Source organism: Genypterus blacodes, unplaced genomic scaffold (genome assembly GCF_046128005.1).
Source record: "Genypterus blacodes isolate CSIRO-AG114 ecotype Tasmania unplaced genomic scaffold, CSIRO-AGI_Gbla_v1 ptg000284l_1, whole genome shotgun sequence".
Taxonomy (NCBI): Eukaryota; Metazoa; Chordata; class Actinopteri; order Ophidiiformes; family Ophidiidae; genus Genypterus; species Genypterus blacodes.
The window spans coordinates 96,582-115,000 of NW_027467075.1; the positions used below are offsets into that span (position 1 = coordinate 96,582).

Here is an 18,419-nt window from a genome sequence, read left to right on the forward strand (position 1 = left end):
TGGTGCCACAGGAGGCGGATCCATGGCAGAGGTCACGGACTCCTGATCTCTCCTGTGTCGCCATAGAGACGGTGTTGTCCTGGTAGGTGACGGACAGGTCTGGGCTGCAGGAAGTCTTAAGAGCCTCCGATTGCCACGTCAGAGAGGAGAATCAGAGCGGCTGGCTTTCCTCCTGAGTTAGTGTAGCCTGTAACATAGCAACAGTGATCCAACTCTTTTCTACATGATGGTATGCCTTGTTTTCATAAGTGCAGGTGGAACGAGAGGGATGCGGACCAGCAGATGTTCCAGTTCCACTTTTACACCTCAATGACTGAATACATTCATTTAGTGCTTTGAGTGTGTGTGTGTGTGTGGTCTTCTGAGGCTTTCGCATTAACAGGAAGCTCGCTCGTGCGTCCACGGTGTTGCCGCCATCTTTGTTTGGGTTTCTTTGATTAGCTTTTCTTTCTTCATGGTTTTGTGTTTGTCGGGATGCAGATGTCGCTCATATAGAGTCGCTCATATAGAGTTTCTATTGTAAAACATACATTGTTGGGGTTTGTTTGCAGTATAGCGTTGGTATCTGTTGTTCAAGCACACGCGTGTCATATAAAGCAACGACAACACAACAGCTGGTGTTTGGGGGGGAAACTTTTTGGATATGCAACTTCAGGCATAGAAGCTGTGGTAACGTTTGGAAATGATTCAAAATAAAACAGAATGTGACTGAAAGCTGCTGAAGGGGTTAACTCTTTATTCTGCTCTGTATGATGCGTCAGGCGTTGATGCTGCTGCTCTGGCAGGGAAATCCAGAGGAACTAAATCAATCGGGACTCAGAGGTTTTCACAGCTAGCCGTTGTTTCTGTCGCCCCCTTGTGGCAGCATGGACAACCTAGACTAGAGTGTTTATAATATCGTTTCTTGGATTTGTTGATCTGATTTAATATATTATAATAATATTATTTTGAGGTTGAAAAAGCTTCAAATGAACTAATCAATGATTCACTCCTGAATGATTGATTTTGTCTCAATGATCTTCTGACTTCACACAGATGAAACACATCCACCTCTTTAGCTTTATATACACATTCAGATCAATCACTTCAGCTTTACATCCCATCACAAACTACTTAAAAGCTTCAAAATAAAAGTCACATTAAAGGTTCTAGGTTTGAATCTTTGCTGTGAGTTCAGCTTTGTTCTCCTTTAAGAGAAACAACAGTAACGACAGAACATGATGACTGTTTGCATGACTGAACTGAACTCACTGTGTGACTGAAGATATCTGATCTGAGATCCCAGAGCGCCTTACTGCTGGTGCTGCCGGGCCTCCAGGTGCTTCTGCGCGGCTCTCAGCGTCTCCTGCAGGTCCCGGTACTTGGCCAGCATGCAGGCCTCCTCCAGCCGGACCCAGCGGTACTCCTGGTGCTCGTTGGACAGCATCACCGCCGTTCCCGGGTCCCTCAGCTCAGCCAGCCAGTACAGCACCTCCTTGGGTCTGCCCCCTACCTCGTAGCGGAGCTCGTGCGCAAAGTCGTCCACCACCTGCAGGTGCTCCGAGCCAAGACCTGCCTCCTCCTCGGTCTCCCTCAGGGCCGTGGTGAGGTCATCCTCTCCTGGATCCACGTGACCTAACGTGGACCAGAGCAGAGGCAGTAGGTTAAGGCCGGAGGAATATGTCAGCTGCTGCTCTCCTGGTCTAACGAGCCTAACGAGTCGAGAACCTTCAGGAACCCTCAAGTACATAAAGCATAGGGGGGGGGGTCTTACTCGTGTTTTCACATCCCAGGCTTGTACGCACCTTTGGGTGGGGTCCAGTGGTGCTCCCCATAGGAGGTCTGCAGGAGGAGGAACTCAATGTTGCCCGGGGGAGGAACAGAGTCGCATAGTCGACGAAACACGATGAAGCCACAAGCACGCAAAGCCATCTGTCTGTGCAGGGAGGGAGGGACACACACACACACACACACACACACACACACACACACACACACATTAACACACAGTCACACACATTAACACTGAGGAGCTGCAGTATCAGAATAAGAAGGATTATAACTATATATTTGAAAATGTCAGCAGTTTCTCCTGACTTTTCTGGCCTGGAAAACTCGACCTCTTATTCCATTTTCAGGCTTTCAAAGATCATGTGGGCCCAATAAGTTGATTGATTGATTGATTTCCGATGCTGCACATCTTTTTAAACTGAATCCCTGTTTCACAGACACAAGTATCCAGCTGATGTTACTTCTATATGATTCTAATTCCTAAATCAGACATAATTATTTGAGTCAAGATGAAATTAAAAACAAGGCAATCAACTCAGACATGAAAGGTTCTTCTAAATGAACATGACGTCATTGTTATTGTTCTATTCGGACTATAATATCGCTGCTGTCAGACTGGAACTTCTCTGTTTGCTCTCTGTAGCTTAGCTTAGCTTCACCAGATAACGTAACATCTCTCTCTCTCTCTGGTTCTGTTTTGAATGAACGCGTGTCTTCGCCTTCCTCCCGCACAGAAGATGAAGGCTTTGCATCAAACTTCTCTTCAAACATACAAACTCACGCTCTTTACGCTGATTTAAAGCAGTTTAAAGCGTCTCACTCGCCTCGGGCGACACTGAGCTCTGATTGGCTGAGGCGCGGTTCAGCGGTCCACCGACAAATGGCTCCGATGTGTTCTGAAGAATCACAGCGATAGTTCCGCAAACAATAAAAGAAACAACAAATGTGGACATAAATAATACTACACACCATTAATAATACTATAACAATAACAATAGTATAACCACGACAACAGAAATCAAAATAACAAAACGTAATGGCTCACAATGCGTCATTCTGTATGATATATGATGGAATAAGCCTGTTTACAGCAGCTACTGCTAACTGCTCAGCTTCTTCATCTTTAAACTTTAATCTCATATGTTTAACTTGACTCTTAATATCTTACTTGTGCAATATGGAAAAATCTTTCCGGCCTTGGGACTAACTAAAGGATTATCCTATTGTTATTTGTAGTAGTACTACAAACTATGCAAGAACTATGCAATAACTATGCACAGAAATATGTCTATCTATCTATCTATCTATCTATCTATCTATCTATCTATCTATCTATCTATCTATCTATCTATCTATCTATCTATCTATCTATCTATCTATCTATCTATCTATCTGTCTGCCTGTCTGTCTGTCTATCTGTCTGTCTGTTTGTCTGTCTGTCTGTCTGTCTGTCTGTCTATCTATCCTTAACAACTGCGATGACTTTCACTACTATTATGAAGAGGAAGAAGAGGGACAAGAAGAAGAACATATTTGATTGGTGACATATATGATAATTGTGTCATATTTGTGCAGATCAGCAGCGTAAAGTTGTTGAGCTTTCTAAATCTCTCTCTCTCTGTAATCTCTGTGTGCTGTTGTGTCTGTGGGCGTCAGATAGGACGAGAGGCCAGTGGAGACCAACTGAAGACGTGATGCTATGTGAAGATAAACGGGGCCTCCTCACCACACACTCCTTCAGACGGACGCCACTCTGCTGCTGCTTCATCTAAGGTAAGGAACAAAACCTAACACACGCTCCAGTATGTTTTAACTCTAACATCTTAACAGGCAAACTAAATCAAGGCTCGCCTGAGGAAACATCATGGATTCCCAGACTGAATGATTCATGAGCTGCTCTGTGGCTCTGTGGCTCTGTAGCGTTTCCTGTGTGTGTGTCTCTGTGGTATAGACGGAGAACACGAGGCTGTGCCCTGCTTACTGAGCCTGCATGTGGAGCTCATTATGCCACTTCACTTTACATTAACCTCACTTGGGATCACAGTCTTACCCTCAGGGGCATTTTTGGTTTACTGTACGCTGTCGCAGAGAGAAGACAGGTCCTGGACTGCCACCACTGGAAGACCTGTGTTGGAGTGGATGGAACCACAGCAGTCAGACACATGTCCTAGCTCATGTCCTATGTCATGTCTTATCTCACATCCTATGTCATGTCTTATGTCATGTCCTATGTCATTGCGTTAAGCCCTCTTGTCTCTCACCTCATGTACGTCACGTTTTGATTGGCCCACAGAGACAAATCCCGCTATCAAAGCCATTTTCTGAATGACAAGCAAGGAAGCCTGATTTGGCACGCACACACACACACACACACACACACACACACACATACACACACACACACACACACACACACACACACACACACGCACACACACACACACACACACACACACAGTGGCTGCATGTACATGTGTATCTCCACTTCCTTCTCTCTGCTGCTTCACGTTAGGAAGCTGCCAACGGATGAGAGAAGGAAGAGGGGAGTGACTATAGGATAGAGATCTGTGCCAACATACAGAGGGATCAGGTCAAAGGTCATAGGAAACATTTTCTGAGGCAAGGGTGAACATATTTGTATCTCACTAAACTTCTAGGTTGACATAGAGGAGCTTATAGAGGAGTAAACACGTGTTCATGGATCCACGAGGGTCCGTTTTACCGACTAAAACCGACTTTAAATAAGTGTGTGTTCTCTTGCTCACCCTAACAGGATCACAGAGGTGTCATCCATGGAGGGGAAGCAGGAGCCTAAAGATGGGCCTCACTTTGTGGGAAAGAAGGCGGAGCTGATTGAGGCGGAGCGTTCCTTTAGGACAGTCGAGGGGCGAGATGTGCTGATCATCTACCGGGATGGAACCTTCCACGCTTTGGACTCTTGGTGTTACCGTGAGTAGAGATGGAGTCCGTCTTCCTCTACAGTGAGATACAGTGAGAACAAAACTCATTTGATTTAAAGCAAATGAGATAAGAAATGACAAACTGACCATTAGACAACATTTATTCCTAATACTCAAGATTATTTATGATTATATGATAGACTGAACGTAGATACAGATATAAAGTCTTATGGAAAAATGCATCATTTTGCTTAATCAAACAGAAGTCGTTGCCTTCCTTTTATTTTGCGTGGAGAGTGTTGCCAGTGTGCCGCTCTGCCTCGTTATCCTATGGATATTTTCCTACATAACATCATTAATGTGCGCGCAGTCAGCGAAAGGTTACTGAGCCGTAAAGACTTTGCTTATTCTGCAATACACTGACGCTCTGGCCTGCCAACAGACTCTGGGGGACCGCTGCATCTCGGAGACATCGAGGTGAGAGACGCATTCAAATAAAAGACTTTTACTGGATACATTTTTACTTTGATGTTAACATTTTGTTATGGCCAACGAACCCGATTCTGATCCAGATTCAGACCTGAGTGTTCTCTCCGTCTCACAGGAGTTAGGCGGCCAGCTGTGCATCATCTGTCCCAGACACAGATACAAGATCACTTTGGCCAGCGGTGAGGGATTGTACAAGGGGAACCCCGGGCAGAAGCCCATCAAGTGGCTATCCAAAGGTGTGAAGCAAAGGATCCACAAGGTCACCGAGGGCAACGGGGACGTTTACGTCACGCTGCTGGAGACCGGCCAGTTCGACTCGGACTATTACCAGGGAGAAGAGGGAAAGGTGAAGAGGGAAAAAGCCGCGGAGGCCGAGAAGGACAAGTCGCCGAAGGTTTCCAAGGGATCTCCATGAAGGACACAGCACAGCCACCTGGAGCTGCTGAGCCTGCAGAGAGGCGTGGCTTTACATCCTTTATCCTTTCCATCTTATCTATAAGAAGCTGAAATATATTACTAGGAAGCTGGGTGACACGGTGCCAAATCATATACTGATGTATCTCCAGAGCATCATGTAGATCAGTTCATAATAAGTATTATAAATTCATTCTGAATTCTTCTATTGGTCTGTAATCCAATCAGGCAGTCATGATAAGACACAGTCCAGGCTAATGAGCTCAGTCTGTAACACTGCAAACTCTTCCATTAACACACTCCTCAATCACCAAGGGGTGTGTGTGTGTGTGTGTGTGTGTACACGTGTGCTGAATACACGTTTGTACGGAGCTTGTGTGTGTGTGTGTGTTTGTGCAGCGATGAGGCCGGGTCATGTTTACACGATGTGACAGTGTCTTTAGCAGAGAGAGAAGCCGAGCTGACGGAGCGAGATGCCTCCTCAGCCTTACACACACACACACACACACACTCGGCTCATCTGCAGCTCCATCAGCCTGGAAGCAAACAAACAAACAACGTGTCACATTTCACACTTTGCATTGAAAAGACCAAATCAAATGATATTAAACTCACACCAATGTGTTTGTTCCTGCTATGTTACTGCTTATTTGTATGGTTTGGTTGATGATTAATACATAAATAAATGAATAAACACATTCTATTTTATGAGATTTTAATTTCAATTTATGAGATTTTCTTGTTTTTATGGTTAAATGTTGTTTTATTCATGACATACATTTCTAAATCAATTTATATTGAAATAATTGCAGTTATATAAACAAAAGTAAACAGAGGATTCAGAAGGGTTTAAGTTTGAGTCCTGAGTGAACTTTGACCTCATTCTCTGATGTGTTTCTGCACTATGAGCAGCTGTGATCTGCATTGATTCATGCTTTCAGATACAATAGAATGCTTGGTTGCCCACAGCGTCACACTCTTCCATGATCTATATCTCATTCTCCTGATTATTGATTTGTCACAATCATCTCACCCTCTGCAGCGTCTGGTTCAGGACTCTGGGTCTCACTCTCTCCTCTCCGCTGTTCGCTCTGTTTTCCTGCCTCCCCTGGTCGCTCTGCTTCCTCTCTCTGCTAGTCGCTCTGCTTCCTCTCTCCCCTGCCCGGCTGACTCTGGATGGAAGCTCCCGTCCTCCCTGAGCTCTCTGCCTCTCAGCCGTGGCTCTCAGATCATCTTGTTCTTGCTCATTCATGCTCGTGTGCTCTGCAGCTCCAGGCGTGTCACCAGCCGCTGCTCGGTACTTTGCTGTGCCTTTGCCTGTCTGACCCTGATGCTTTGCGCACAAAGCCTTTCCCTGCTAACCTCCTGTGACCTCTGACTCTCTCAGAACTCTACTCTCAGTTAGTTAGGTGCATTAGTTACACGTGTGTGAACCTGAGGCCTGTGATGCTGTGCACAGTGACTTGCATGGATAAAGAACAGAGGCATTAGAAACACAGTGAGTCTGCAGTTAAAAATGCTAAAGGCAGGAAATGTATTCATCTTAGCAGCTTCCTTTCCCAGCAGATACACGATGTGCCACCTGGCCAGTTATCATCCCTTCACTTCCACAGGCTTTAGGACGCAGAGCACCAGAGCTTTCACCACGTCAGCAATCCCTCATAGTGAATATCTGCCTCCTGCAGGGAACAAACTCTGTTCTGTGCAACCTCAGGAAGGCTTTTATTGTGAAAAATCAGCAGGACGTAGAGAGAAAAGAGACAATCTGTGAGAAATCTTAGATCATGTCCCTGAAGAGTATCAGTGACGTGTGTGTGTGTGTTGGTTCTGATTAAATGGAAACCCAAAGCTAATGTGTTTCCATTTAATCAGCAACAACACACAGTAGTTGTAGCTCTAATATGATTTCTGCTCCGTGTAAAAGAAGCGTGTAGAGTCAAGCGGGTGTCACATTCTGATGCTTGTTGTTTCTGCTCCTCTGCAGTCTGAACAGCAGTGAGTGATGTGGCAGCAGAGTGTGGAGGCCTCGGCCTGTGTGACTCATCCAGAGCAGGAGAGACGTGCACAGCATCCTGGGAGAGCCTGTGGCTGTAAACACACACACACACACACACACACACACACACACACACATTAAATATTAAAACCTGATTATGCAGACAAATTGCGAGTGGAGGCCTTTACACACACAGGTGCTCATTTGTAAGAGGTCAAGCAGAGGGCTTGAGTCCAGATCCGGAGCAGCTGCTGAGTGTCGGAGGAGGCGACAGAGACAAACAAGCAAGGATCAGGGCTGCAGGTTCAATTCCCTCTGTTAGCTGTGTCGTCTTCAAGCTTCTCTTCCTGTCCCAGAGGTCCTGTTGGCGTGTGTCCAGGAGAGACGATCTCATTTGTGTATCGACTGAAGCCCCACAAGATAACAAGACAGCAAGACAACAAGACAACAACACCCGGACTGCCAGCAGACATTTTACTTTCTATTCTGCACTATCAGCCAAAAACCTCCAACTGTTGTTCATTATCACTGTAAGAGGCCTGTGTGTGTGTGTGTGTGTGTGTGTGTGTGTGTGTGTGTGTGTGTGTGTGTCCAAGGAAAGGCAAATCTTGGGCAACTGGACTTCCTTAGTCAAACGTAGGATCTGGATCAGTAGGGTCTGGATCAGTAGGGTCTGGATCAGTAGGGTCTGGATCAGTAGGGTCTGGATCAGTAGGGTTTGGATCAGTAGGATCTGGATCAGTAGGGTCTGGATCAGTAGGGTCTGGATCAGTAGGGTCTGGATCAGTAGGGTTTGGATCAGTAGGATCTGGATCAGTAGGGTCTGGATCAGTAGGGTCTGGATCTGGTGGTCCCTCAGTCCTCTTCAGATAGGAGCTCTGTGTCTCCAGGCAGAGCCGAGTGTCTAGCAGAGCTACAAACATCAACCAGCAGCATCATGGAGCTGAGATGAAGCTGAGTCAGAGAAGGTGAGACAGGCTGGATGGATCTGCATCAGCTTCAGAGCATCCAGAGCAGCTCACACAGGATTGCTTATTGATTTCCACTCATATCTCCCAAACCCCTCCAGATAGAGAGATGATTACAGCCGCTCTGGGGCGTTCAAGGTCAAGCAGTCAGAGAATAAGAGTCAGGTGGAGACGGAGGTGCAGGTTTGTGGAGTGATGGCCTTGAGGGAGATGATCTGTGTGTGTGTGTGTGTGTGTGTGTGTGTTCACCTCAGTCTGCCTGGATGAGGGATGAGTGAATGTAAAGAAAAAGACAGTGAAGACAGTGAAATGTCCAACTACAGAGATGGATGGAGGAGAATAAAAACACAGAAGGGATTTATAGAGAGTGTGTGTGTGTGTGTGGTTGTGTGTGTGTGTGTGTGTGTCCGCGGGTGCACAGCCTCTACGTGTGTCAGTGGACGTGTATGTTGCTGAGTCAGTCTCTCTCTCTCTCTCTCCTTTTCTCCTTCTCTCTTTTTGTCCTCTCTCTCTCTCTCTCTCTCTCTCTCTCTCCTTTTCTTTCCTCTTTCTCTCCACTTTGCCCCTGACACTTTTATATTATATACCAACGTCATTCGCTTTGGTCATAGCTCCTCTCTCTCCCTCTCCTTCTCCTTCTCCTTCTCCCTCTCTCTTTCTCTTTCTCTTTCTCTCGCTCTCTCTCTCTCCCTCTCTCTCTCTCTCTCTCTCTCTCTCCCCCCCCCCCCCTCTCTCTCTCTCCCCTTTGCCTCTCTCTCTCTCTCTCTCTCTCTCTCTCTCTCTCTCTCTCTCTCTCTCTCTCTCTCCCTCTCTCCCTCTGTCTCTCTCTCTCGCCGCGTCGTTAATTGTCTTTCTTCCGCGGTGGGTAACTTGAGCGTCTTTAGCGCAGTGTCTGTCCGTCTGTCTGTCTCTCTGTCCGTCTGTCCGCCCGTCCGTCTGTCTGCGTGTCCGTCCATGGGCGCTGCTGCTGTTGACGCTCTGCGCTCCGCCGGCTGTCCGGTGCGCCTCTGCGGTCGCTCGGTCGGGACGGCGCGTCGCTCCGCGGCGTGAATGAGTAATCAGAGGGAGAGATGCGAGTGAATGCGAAACTCCCCAGCTGGGCTCCCGGGGGCCCGGCCGCCGAGCGGAGGGAGTAACGGGAGCCGAGCGGAGCCGCGGCTCATTGCGGAACAGCCGAGTCCGACTGCAGACTCACCGGGAGGGAGACGGGCTCCATCGCGCCGAGCACAACCCGCGGGGACGCTGAGCCATGTAAGTTACACCGGGGGAAGCACCGGGGGAACCGGGCAGGATCCCGCCATCACGGCGACACCGGGACACGAGGGGTGAAGGGTTCTTCTGTTATTACACACACAGGGATTATTATGGGATATCTGGAATCAATGCACACACGCCAGATGTAGAGAGAGAGAGAGAGAGAGAGAGGGAGAGAGAGAGAGAGAGAGAGAGAGAGAGAACAGCAGCGCAGACATCCATCACACACAGCTTCAGCATGCAGCTCCCACAATTACAGCAGGACGGAGGTTCACTTAACTACGGCACACACAGACACACACACACACACACACACACACACACACACTGCCGAAACCCTTCTCCCTGTGTGATGTGAAGCGTTGTTGATGATGCTAGAAGGCGTTTGTACAGATGGTGATGGTGAAAGCAGAGTTGGCAGGTAAACACTTCCAGGTGTGCGAGGCTTCATGTTGCTCTGTCTCCTCTGTTAGCTCATAGATAGATAGACAGATACTGTGTTGTTGCTCTGTTTGACTGGAGGGATAGATCCTTGACCCTCCTCAGGTGCCGTTGCTCAGCGATGCTTTGTCTCTGCGTCTCTGCGTCTTTCACCGCCTCCTGCCTCTCTGTCTCTCTGCCTCTCTGCCTCTCTGCCTCTCTGTCTCTCTGCCTCTCTGTCTCTCTGCCTCTCTGTCTCTCTGTCTCTCTGCCTCTCTGTCTCTCTGTCTCTCTGTCTCTCTGCCTCTCTGCCTCTCTGTCTCTCTGCCTCTCTGTCTCTCTGCCTCTCTGTCTCTCTGTCTCTCTGTCTCTCTGCCTCTCTGTCTCTCTGTCTCTCTGCCTCTCTGTCTCTCTGCCTCTCTGTCTCTCTGCCTCTCTGTCTTTCTGCCTCTCTGTCTCTCTGTCTCTCTGCCCTCTCTGTCTCTCTGTCTCTCTGCCTCTCTGTCTCTCTGCCTCTCCGTCCCTCAGGTCCATTCACATCGTGGCTCTGGGCAGCGAGTGTCCCGGGGGGGTCGGGCCCGGGGAGGAGCTGATCGGCCAGGGCCAGCTGCAGGGGGGCCTGCTGTGGAGCTACCTGGGCCACGGAGCCCTGGTGGGACCCTGCGACCTGGAGAGCAGCCTGAGGAACCCGGCCTTCATGGAGTACACCTCCCGCGTGTTTGGAGACGTGACGGTGGTGGTGAGGGACTGTCCCAGCTGGGTAAGAGACGGAGATGTGTCCTTACATTCCTTTGTCAGGTCGGTGGAGATGAATGTAGATGAAGCACTGAGCCTCAGAGGGAACGCCTGCTCTTCCTCACTGTCTGCACATTTCTGATCCTGCTGACCTCATTCTGGCACTCAGCATCACATATAATACATCACTCTTTCCCCCACAGTAATAAAGTAATAAAGATATGAAGATCAGTTCAGCACGTCTTCATTTAGCTGCTGACAACTGGGAAGGAAACCCAATGGACACACTCTTAAAAACAAGAGTGTGTGTCAGGACTTCACCTCCAGTTACCTTCAGGTGTGTTACGCCGTCATGCCAACGCTAACTGGAGACGACAGCCTGGTCCAGGTTAGAGCAGATCTCTACAGAACGGAGAGCAAGGTCAGGAATGTTGGGATGGGTTAGGAGAGACCTCTGTGATTGGCTGAGGGGAGATGAGCCGACACACACTCACAGTTGAGAGAGTTTCAGGCTCAGCTCTGTAGCCTGAACTTACAACTACAAACCTTACGAAGAAGTGTGACAGTTTGGTGTCACTTGATGAAGATTGACAGACTGTTCCCGCTCGTCTTCCTCTCTGTCTGTGGGCTGAAGCCTGTCTGTGGCTGTCATGCCTGTGGGGAAGCATGTTCTCTTGGTAAACACAGTAACGCTTCCCCTTTCTGACGCCTCTTATTGGTCGATGCTGCAGCACCACCGGTCAGCTGGAAGTCCCCTTTATCATCCTGTTCTTCTTCTGTTTACATCTAGAAGACGTCAGGGTTAAAGCTCTCCTAAGCGTCTTCATTTGGTCCTGATGCTTGAGTTTCCTGACAGAGGAAGAACAACGTGACGGGCAGGCTGAGAAGGCGACAGAGGCGTAGAACAGAGTGTGATGTTTAAATGGCAGCTCTGTCATTGTAGAGCAGCCTGAGTCACTGAGCGGCTGTTTACCCTCACGTCTCGCTCTGCCTCTCAGAAGACGTCGCTCACTCTCTCAGACCCCAAGGCCGCTCGCTCGCTCGCTTGCTCGCCTGCAGACTCGTGAGAACGTCTCTGCTCCCCTGAGGACGCCGCTTTAAAATGCTGCTCACAAAAACAAGACGGGATGAAAGAACTTTTGTTCCTCATCGCAAAAATGAATTTGAGATGAAACGCTGTTCTGATATTTCTGTCTCTGCATGCCTCCCTTTTTGCTCCTGTCTCTCTCTCTCTCTTCCTCTCTCTCCCTGTCTCTCTCTCTCTCTCTCCCTCTCTATCCCTGTCTCTCCCTGTCTCTCCCTCTCTCTCTCTCTCTCCCTGTCTCTCCCTCTCTCTCTCTCTCTCTCTCCCTCTCTTTCCCTGTCTCTCCCTGTCTCTCCCTCTCTCTCTCTCTCTCTCCCTGTCTCTCCCTGTCTCTCTCTCTCTCTCTCCCTGTCTCTCCCTGTCTCTCCCTCTCTCTCTCTCTCCCTGTCTCTCCCTGTCTCCCTCTCTCTCTCTCCCTGTCTCTCCTTCTCTCTCCCTGTCTCTCCCTGTCTCTCCCTGTCTCTCCCTCTCTCTCCCTCTCTCCTGTCTCTCCCTGTCTCTCCCTGTCTCTCCCTGTCTCTCCCTCTCTCTCCCTCTCTCTCCCTCTCTCCTGTCTCTCCCTGTCTCTCCCTCTCTCTCCCTCTCTCTCCCTCTCTCTCCCTCTCTCTCCCTCTCTCCTGTCTCTCCCTGTCTCTCCCTGTCTCTCCCTCTCTCTCCCTCTCTCTCCCTCTCTCCTGTCTCTCCCTGTCTCTCCCTCTCTCTCCCTGTCTCTCCCTCTCTCTCCCTCTCTCTCCCTCTCTCTCCCTCTCTCCTGTCTCTCCCTGTCTCTCCCTGTCTCTCCCTCTCTCTCCCTCTCTCTCCCTCTCTCCTGTCTCTCCCTGTCTCTCCCTGTCTCTCCCTCTCTCTCCCTCTCTCTCCCTCTCTCCCTGTCTCTCCCTGTCTCTCCCTCTCTCTCCCTCTCTCCTGTCTCTCCCTGTCTCTCCCTGTCTCTCCCTCTCTCTCCCTCTCTCTCCCTCTCTCCTGTCTCTCCCTGTCTCTCCCTCTCTCTCCCTGTCAGACTCACTTTAGTTCTCTGCTGCTTCGTCCCTTTTCTTATTCTAACGTCGCTGCAGCTCTCTGGAGTCTCATTCTGCCTGAGCAGTCGCCTGCTGGTTGACACTGAAACACTCCCAGTCTGTGTCCCAGTGTTTCATCATTCAGCTTCAGATCACGCTGAGGGTAAACGAGGAAGGTTAGACTCGTCTGCTGACCTCTACCTCAGTGTGGACGGACTGTACTTCCTCCTGTCCATTGTGTTGTTAGTGACATTGGAGAGGCGTTCAGGTATTCATGAATGTGTGAGACTTCATGTTTCACCAGATTGAGTCATCAGCTTCAGATTCTGTGTTTTCACTCCTGGCCAATGAGTGTTTGAGTGGAGAAATACCAACTTGACAAACATCACAGGCTGTGTTGTTGAATGTGTTTATTTCCCCCCTGCTCTCATGTTCACCATCCCCTCAGAGAGTGTTCACCTCTGACCTTTGACCCTGAACCCTCTGTATGTTGTCATGGATCTCTACCCTATAGTAACTCTGACCTCTGACCCTGAACCCTCTGTATGATGTCATGGATCTCTACCCTATAGTAACTCTGACCTCTGACCCTGAACCCTCTGTATGATGTCATGGATCTCTACCCTATAGTAACTCTGACCTTTGACCCTGAACCCTCTGTATGTTGTCATGGATCTCTACCCTATAGTAACTCTGACCTTGACCCTGAACCCTCTGTATGTTGTCATGGATCTCTACCCTATAGTAACTGTGTGTGTGTGTGTGTGTGTGTCCTTTTCTCGTCTCTTCAGGATTTGTTGGACAGCGACTGGACCAGCGTACGGAAAGTTCTGGAGCAGGCAGACATCCTGGTCATTAAATATTCAGTCAGTGACAAGCTGGCCTTCCAGCAGGTCAGGAACAACTACGCCCCCAGACTCCGCCCCCTTCTGAGGCACTGGGGCGTGCCTGTGATCCTGGTGGCGGTCGGCGCTCGACTTAACGGTGAGTAAACGACCCTGAGGAGGGCTCAGATGATTGAAGGTGCTTTACCTTCCTCCCACAGTCAGACTCAGCACGTTCAGACGCTCCTTAAAACCTCTATTATACCGCAATTAAGGCAATAAATGGATTTCCTTCAAACGCCAGGTATACTCAGAGAATGGAGGGGTCTCATTGATTGTGACGAGGCTTAATTGCTCTCTTGCCTGTGATGGCAGGAGTATTGAGTGCAGGCAGAGACACTGACTGTCTCACTTTCATGGGAAGAAGCCACCGGTTAGATTTGGTCTTTTTTTAATTAAGGCGACTTCATTGCTGATCTGTTCTTCATGAACCCGTCGTATTCCTGTCCGGTGAGATCTCATCTGAGCCGGCCGTCCTCTAGCTCGTCCTCCCAGCAGAGAGCTCCTCTTGGCTGCCCTCAGGCTGTTGGCTCCGGGGCTGGGAGGCAGCAAACACACACACACACACACACACACGCAGGGCAGAGAGGTTCACAGCCAGGGTCACTGTGAGCCGCCAAGCAGACAGACAGGGAGAGGAGGACACACACACACACACACACACCTGAACAAAGGCACCGGCAGGTAGTTTGTCCTTTCAGTGGGAGAGGGCACCGGGGATTAGTCGTCTGTGGAACATGAATCAATGCGTGTGCGACGCCTCACACACGCCGCCTGTTGCGTAATTCGTGTCCTGTAAACAAACCCACACATGTACCAGGAGGTATTTATAGAGCCACCGCCAAAGAAGCTCTGAGACGCTGTCAGAGCTTCTCTGCAGGATGATCACAGAGCAAGAGAGAGCCGGAGAGACATAGAGAGAGAGAGAGAGAGAGAGAGAGAGAGAGAGAGAGAGAGAGAGAGAGAGAGAGAGGAGAGAGAGAGAGAGAGCCGGAGAGACATAGAGAGAGAGAGAGAGAGAGAGAGAGAGAGAGAGAGAGAGAGCCGGAGAGACATAGAGAGAGAGAGAGAGAGAGAGAGAGAGAGAGACAGAGAGAGAGAGAGAGAGAGAGAGAGAGAGACAGAGAGAGAGAGAGAGAGAGAGAGAGAGAGAGAGAGAGAGGGGGGAGCTGTAGAGAGCCTTGTTGACGTTTTGTTTTTCCGCTGTGAGAGTTTTCTCCCCCTTCATTGCTCAGAGTGAGACAGTGAGACAGTGAGACAGTGAGACGGCTCGGAGTGTCTCAGAGCGTCTCAAAGCTCCTCTGGCAGATCTGTGGCAGAGCGCCACCGAACACGCATCACCAGCGCCATTACAGCCGAGCTGAGCGCAGGAGAGTACGGAGCCATTTGTCCAAGGACGCGCAAACATGCCACAGATACGCCCAGTCACTGCTGACAGACTTTCCACACACACACACACACACACACACACACACACACACTGTCCAGCTCCCTGGCGGTGTCATGCCTGCAGCTTTATTATCAGTGTGATTGATCAGATGCCTGCACACTGAGCTGTTATTCTCCTCTTCCCTCTTCCTCTTCAGTCCCCATGTGCACTTTCCCACAGCATGGATGTGTTTGACAGACACACACACGTCCTCACAAACAACACAAACAACACAAACAACACAAACAACACAAACAACACAAACAACACAAACAACACAAACAACACGAACAACACAATCAACACAAACAACACAAACAACGCAAACAACACGAACAACACAAACAACACAAACAACACAAACAACACAAACAACACAAACACCACAGTGCTGTTAGATTGGAGAGTTTGCCTCATACTCTTCATTCTCACTGTAACACTAACAGCATGTTTCTTCTTCTACTAATCTCATTCTGGCAGTCAGCACTTGAGTCGTTACGATACTTTGATACAATATTTGGAGAATATTAATTTTTCAAAAAGCCACAACATTAAGCATACAAACAGTAACCCTGACAACAGCTTGATTTGAAACAAATTAATATCGGTGCCGTTTTAAATTCATAAAAATTACTTTTGGATACTTCCTCTGGGTTAGGACAGTAACTATCCCCCTCTCTTCCATTGGCCCGACGCTAAACAGCGTCTCAGTGGAGTCTCAGTCTGGGTTAGGGTCAGTATGTCTGGGTACCTGGAAGTCCCCTTAATCATCCGCTTGTAAATCAAAGCCTCATGTTAATTCAAATGTGGCATTTCTCAAGACACACAAACAAAATGTCTGACCCGATCTCCGTGTGTCCAGATGAAGGCCCCCCTGCACCTGCCCCCTGTGTGCGTCCGACTGGAGCAGCTGTGTGCCGCACAGCGAGGGCCTGCAGCTGTCCCGGGACCTGGGGGCCACGTACCTGGAGCTCCCCTCCCTCAACCACGTGTTTGTGGGACGATACTTTGGCAGCGTGGTGAGTCACATGACCGAGCACACACAGGGTTAATGTCACTGTGTGTAGTATGTATGTCACTGTGTGTAGTATGTAGACTGTAATGTAACGGCGCTGCACTCTGTGTGTGTGTGTGTGTGTGTGTGTGTGTGTGTCGTTCAGCTGGAGTACTTCATGATTCAGTGTCTGAAGCACAAAGCCAAGGAGAGGCCAGAGAAGAGGCGGGCGAACAAAGTCAACGACCTTCATCCTCCTCACTTAGAGCAACCAGGTCAGAGGAAGAAGCTTTCTAGAGCCTGTTACTGTGCTCAGTCTACGTGTGACGCCTCTGTGTTCCCTCAGCAACATCCCAGCCTCCTTCAGAGCATCATAAGTAGTGTCTGTCGTTTATTATTGTTAGTTTAGTCTGAGTGTTTCTGTCCCTGGAGATCTTTGACTGAGACTGATTGTTGCGTCTCAAACGGCTGGAGCCTTCAGAAGAGCTTCTGTTTATGAAGCTAAAGCCAAACAGAGCCTGAAATGAGCCTTTAGATGGCTCCATAAATGACTGCTGTAAAGAGTGAAAAACAAACAAGAAGGATTATTAAGGGACCTCCGGGTTTGGACCACATAATGTGATCATGGGATCAAATATGAACTGAGTCACGGCTGAAGTGATGAATGGAGGAGAAATGGATTTAGCTTCAGGACTCATGAGCCCAAACATAAACCGATCATCAGCTTCTCACCCGACCATGAAGCTCCACCCCTTTCCTTTGAAGTTTGCAATGTCCTGCAGCGACACAAACAAACAAACAAACAAACAAACAGATGTGACAGCAAACATAACTTCCTCCAGCGTTAGAGTTTTGAAAAGCCCAGCATATTGAACACAAAGCGAGCTGTTAGGTTATTGATCGCGGCCCGTTTGCCCGCACCTCCTCTCTGCTCCGCCTCGCTGACGGGCGACTCCTCGTCCTGCCAGAGGAGCCGGCCGGCGTGCCAGAGGAGCCCGCTCTGCAATGAAATATGAAGGATTTAGGGGCCAAATCTGAGTGATCATAAAAAAGAGATGAGGTCCGCAGAGATGCAGAGCGTGTAGAGCAGGAATCGCTCTATAATTGCTCTGTGATTTACAACCTTCTGCTGTTTCCTTTGCACTTTTTTTTTTTAGCTCTCTCACTTATTTCAGCTTATTTGCATTCCTTTGGTTCACAGGTGACGGCAAATCACTCCTGTGTGTGCGGCTCTGTTTTCACTCAGCGCTTCTGCTCGGCGGTGTTTATAACCTAAAACATAATTGGTTGTTTTATGGTCAGGAGTTCGTGTTTGAACATTGCCACACTTGCACATTTTGAGGTTTCACGCCCGCAGAAATGTACCAGGAAGTCAAACTCATTGTTCCTGAACGTGTTTTGTGCGTTTGTGTTTACATCAACATGTCACACGCCTGTGATGTGCGAGGGTAGCGAGCGTGTTTGGCCAGCGTCTGTGTTTCTGTGCTTGTTGCCAACTCGAGCTTGAAGCAGATGGCCAAGGAGAACAAAGTAGGCTGTGTGTGTGTGTGTGTGTGTGTGTGTGTGTGTGTGTGTGTGTGTATGTGTGTGTGTGTGAGGGAGAGTAGAAGAGGATGGCTGTGTTTTTTGCACATGAAAGCTTTGTAAGAGACACAAACATCGCAGAGATCAAAGTCTGTCATGTGGGTCCATCATAGAGGAAACACACAAACACACTCTGGGTCGAACCGTGTCCGGCTCCAAGGTAGAACTGGTGTTGTTACAGCGCCACCATCAGGTCGACTGATGTTTGTCCGCCAAGCTAAGTTTGGTGACAGCAGAGAGATTCAGCCACAGGAAGCAGCACCTTGTGAAGAATAAGCCACGCCCCCTCCAATTAACGCAGAACAATGCAGAAAAACAAAAAACAAAGATGAAAGTTTAGTTTGACTTTGTTCAGGCGCTCTTCATGTAAAATGTGGGCTCAACATTGTAGACAGTCACTACAGCGCCACCATCAGGCTGACTGGGACCAGAACCTCTTTCTTCTTCTCTCCTTCCTGTTCTGTTCTCTCATCTTCTCCCTCCTCCTCCTCCTCTCCGTCCCT

The 18,419-nt window shown here is 48.9% G+C and overlaps 3 protein-coding genes across 4 annotated transcripts in view; 2 read left to right on the forward strand and 1 right to left on the reverse strand.

Annotated features, from left to right (window-relative positions):
- Positions 1 to 719: 719 nt before the first annotated feature.
- Positions 720 to 2,639, reverse strand: nudt2 (nudix (nucleoside diphosphate linked moiety X)-type motif 2). Of its 2 annotated transcripts, none has more exons than XM_076136880.1 (3): positions 2,552 to 2,639; positions 1,785 to 1,911; positions 720 to 1,614 (listed from the first exon to the last, which is right to left on the reverse strand). In XM_076136880.1, exons 2-3 carry the CDS (start codon positions 1,909 to 1,911, stop codon positions 1,292 to 1,294), a joined length of 450 nt encoding a protein of 149 aa, XP_075992995.1. In that variant the 5' UTR covers positions 2,552 to 2,639; the 3' UTR covers positions 720 to 1,291. The 2 variants fall into 2 exon arrangements, with proteins under 2 accessions (XP_075992995.1, XP_075992997.1); XM_076136882.1 differs by having other exon boundaries at positions 1,785 to 1,915.
- A 794-nt stretch (positions 2,640 to 3,433) lies between these two features.
- On the forward strand, positions 3,434 to 6,271 carry rfesd (Rieske (Fe-S) domain containing). Its single transcript, XM_076136879.1, has 4 exons — positions 3,434 to 3,543; positions 4,544 to 4,719; positions 5,113 to 5,147; positions 5,275 to 6,271. Exons 2-4 carry the CDS (start codon positions 4,563 to 4,565, stop codon positions 5,572 to 5,574), a joined length of 492 nt encoding a protein of 163 aa, XP_075992994.1. The 5' UTR covers positions 3,434 to 3,543; positions 4,544 to 4,562; the 3' UTR covers positions 5,575 to 6,271.
- An 875-nt stretch (positions 6,272 to 7,146) lies between these two features.
- The window catches only part of rhobtb3 (Rho related BTB domain containing 3), a 23,170-nt gene continuing 11,897 nt past the window's right edge, over positions 7,147 to 18,419 (forward strand). The window contains exons 1-5 of the mRNA XM_076136887.1: positions 7,147 to 7,220; positions 10,740 to 10,971; positions 13,817 to 14,013; positions 16,207 to 16,357; positions 16,499 to 16,607. Coding sequence (XP_075993002.1) covers positions 7,147 to 7,220; positions 10,740 to 10,971; positions 13,817 to 14,013; positions 16,207 to 16,357; positions 16,499 to 16,607 — 763 coding nt within the window. The remainder of the gene's footprint in view (positions 7,221 to 10,739; positions 10,972 to 13,816; positions 14,014 to 16,206; positions 16,358 to 16,498; positions 16,608 to 18,419) is intronic.

Coding starts and splice junctions, on each gene's coding strand:
- nudt2 (XM_076136880.1), bottom strand. CDS start 1,911: ATGGCTTTGCGTGCTTGTGGCTTCATCGTGTTTCGTCGACTATGCGAC. Junction 1,615..1,784: donor CCACTGGACCCCACCCAAAG/GTGCGTACAAGC, acceptor GGTCCACGTTAG/GTCACGTGGATCCAGGAGAG.
- rfesd (XM_076136879.1), top strand. CDS start 4,563: ATGGAGGGGAAGCAGGAGCCTAAAGATGGGCCTCACTTTGTGGGAAAG. Junction 4,720..5,112: donor TTTGGACTCTTGGTGTTACC/GTGAGTAGAGAT, acceptor GCCTGCCAACAG/ACTCTGGGGGACCGCTGCAT. Junction 5,148..5,274: donor TGCATCTCGGAGACATCGAG/GTGAGAGACGCA, acceptor TCCGTCTCACAG/GAGTTAGGCGGCCAGCTGTG.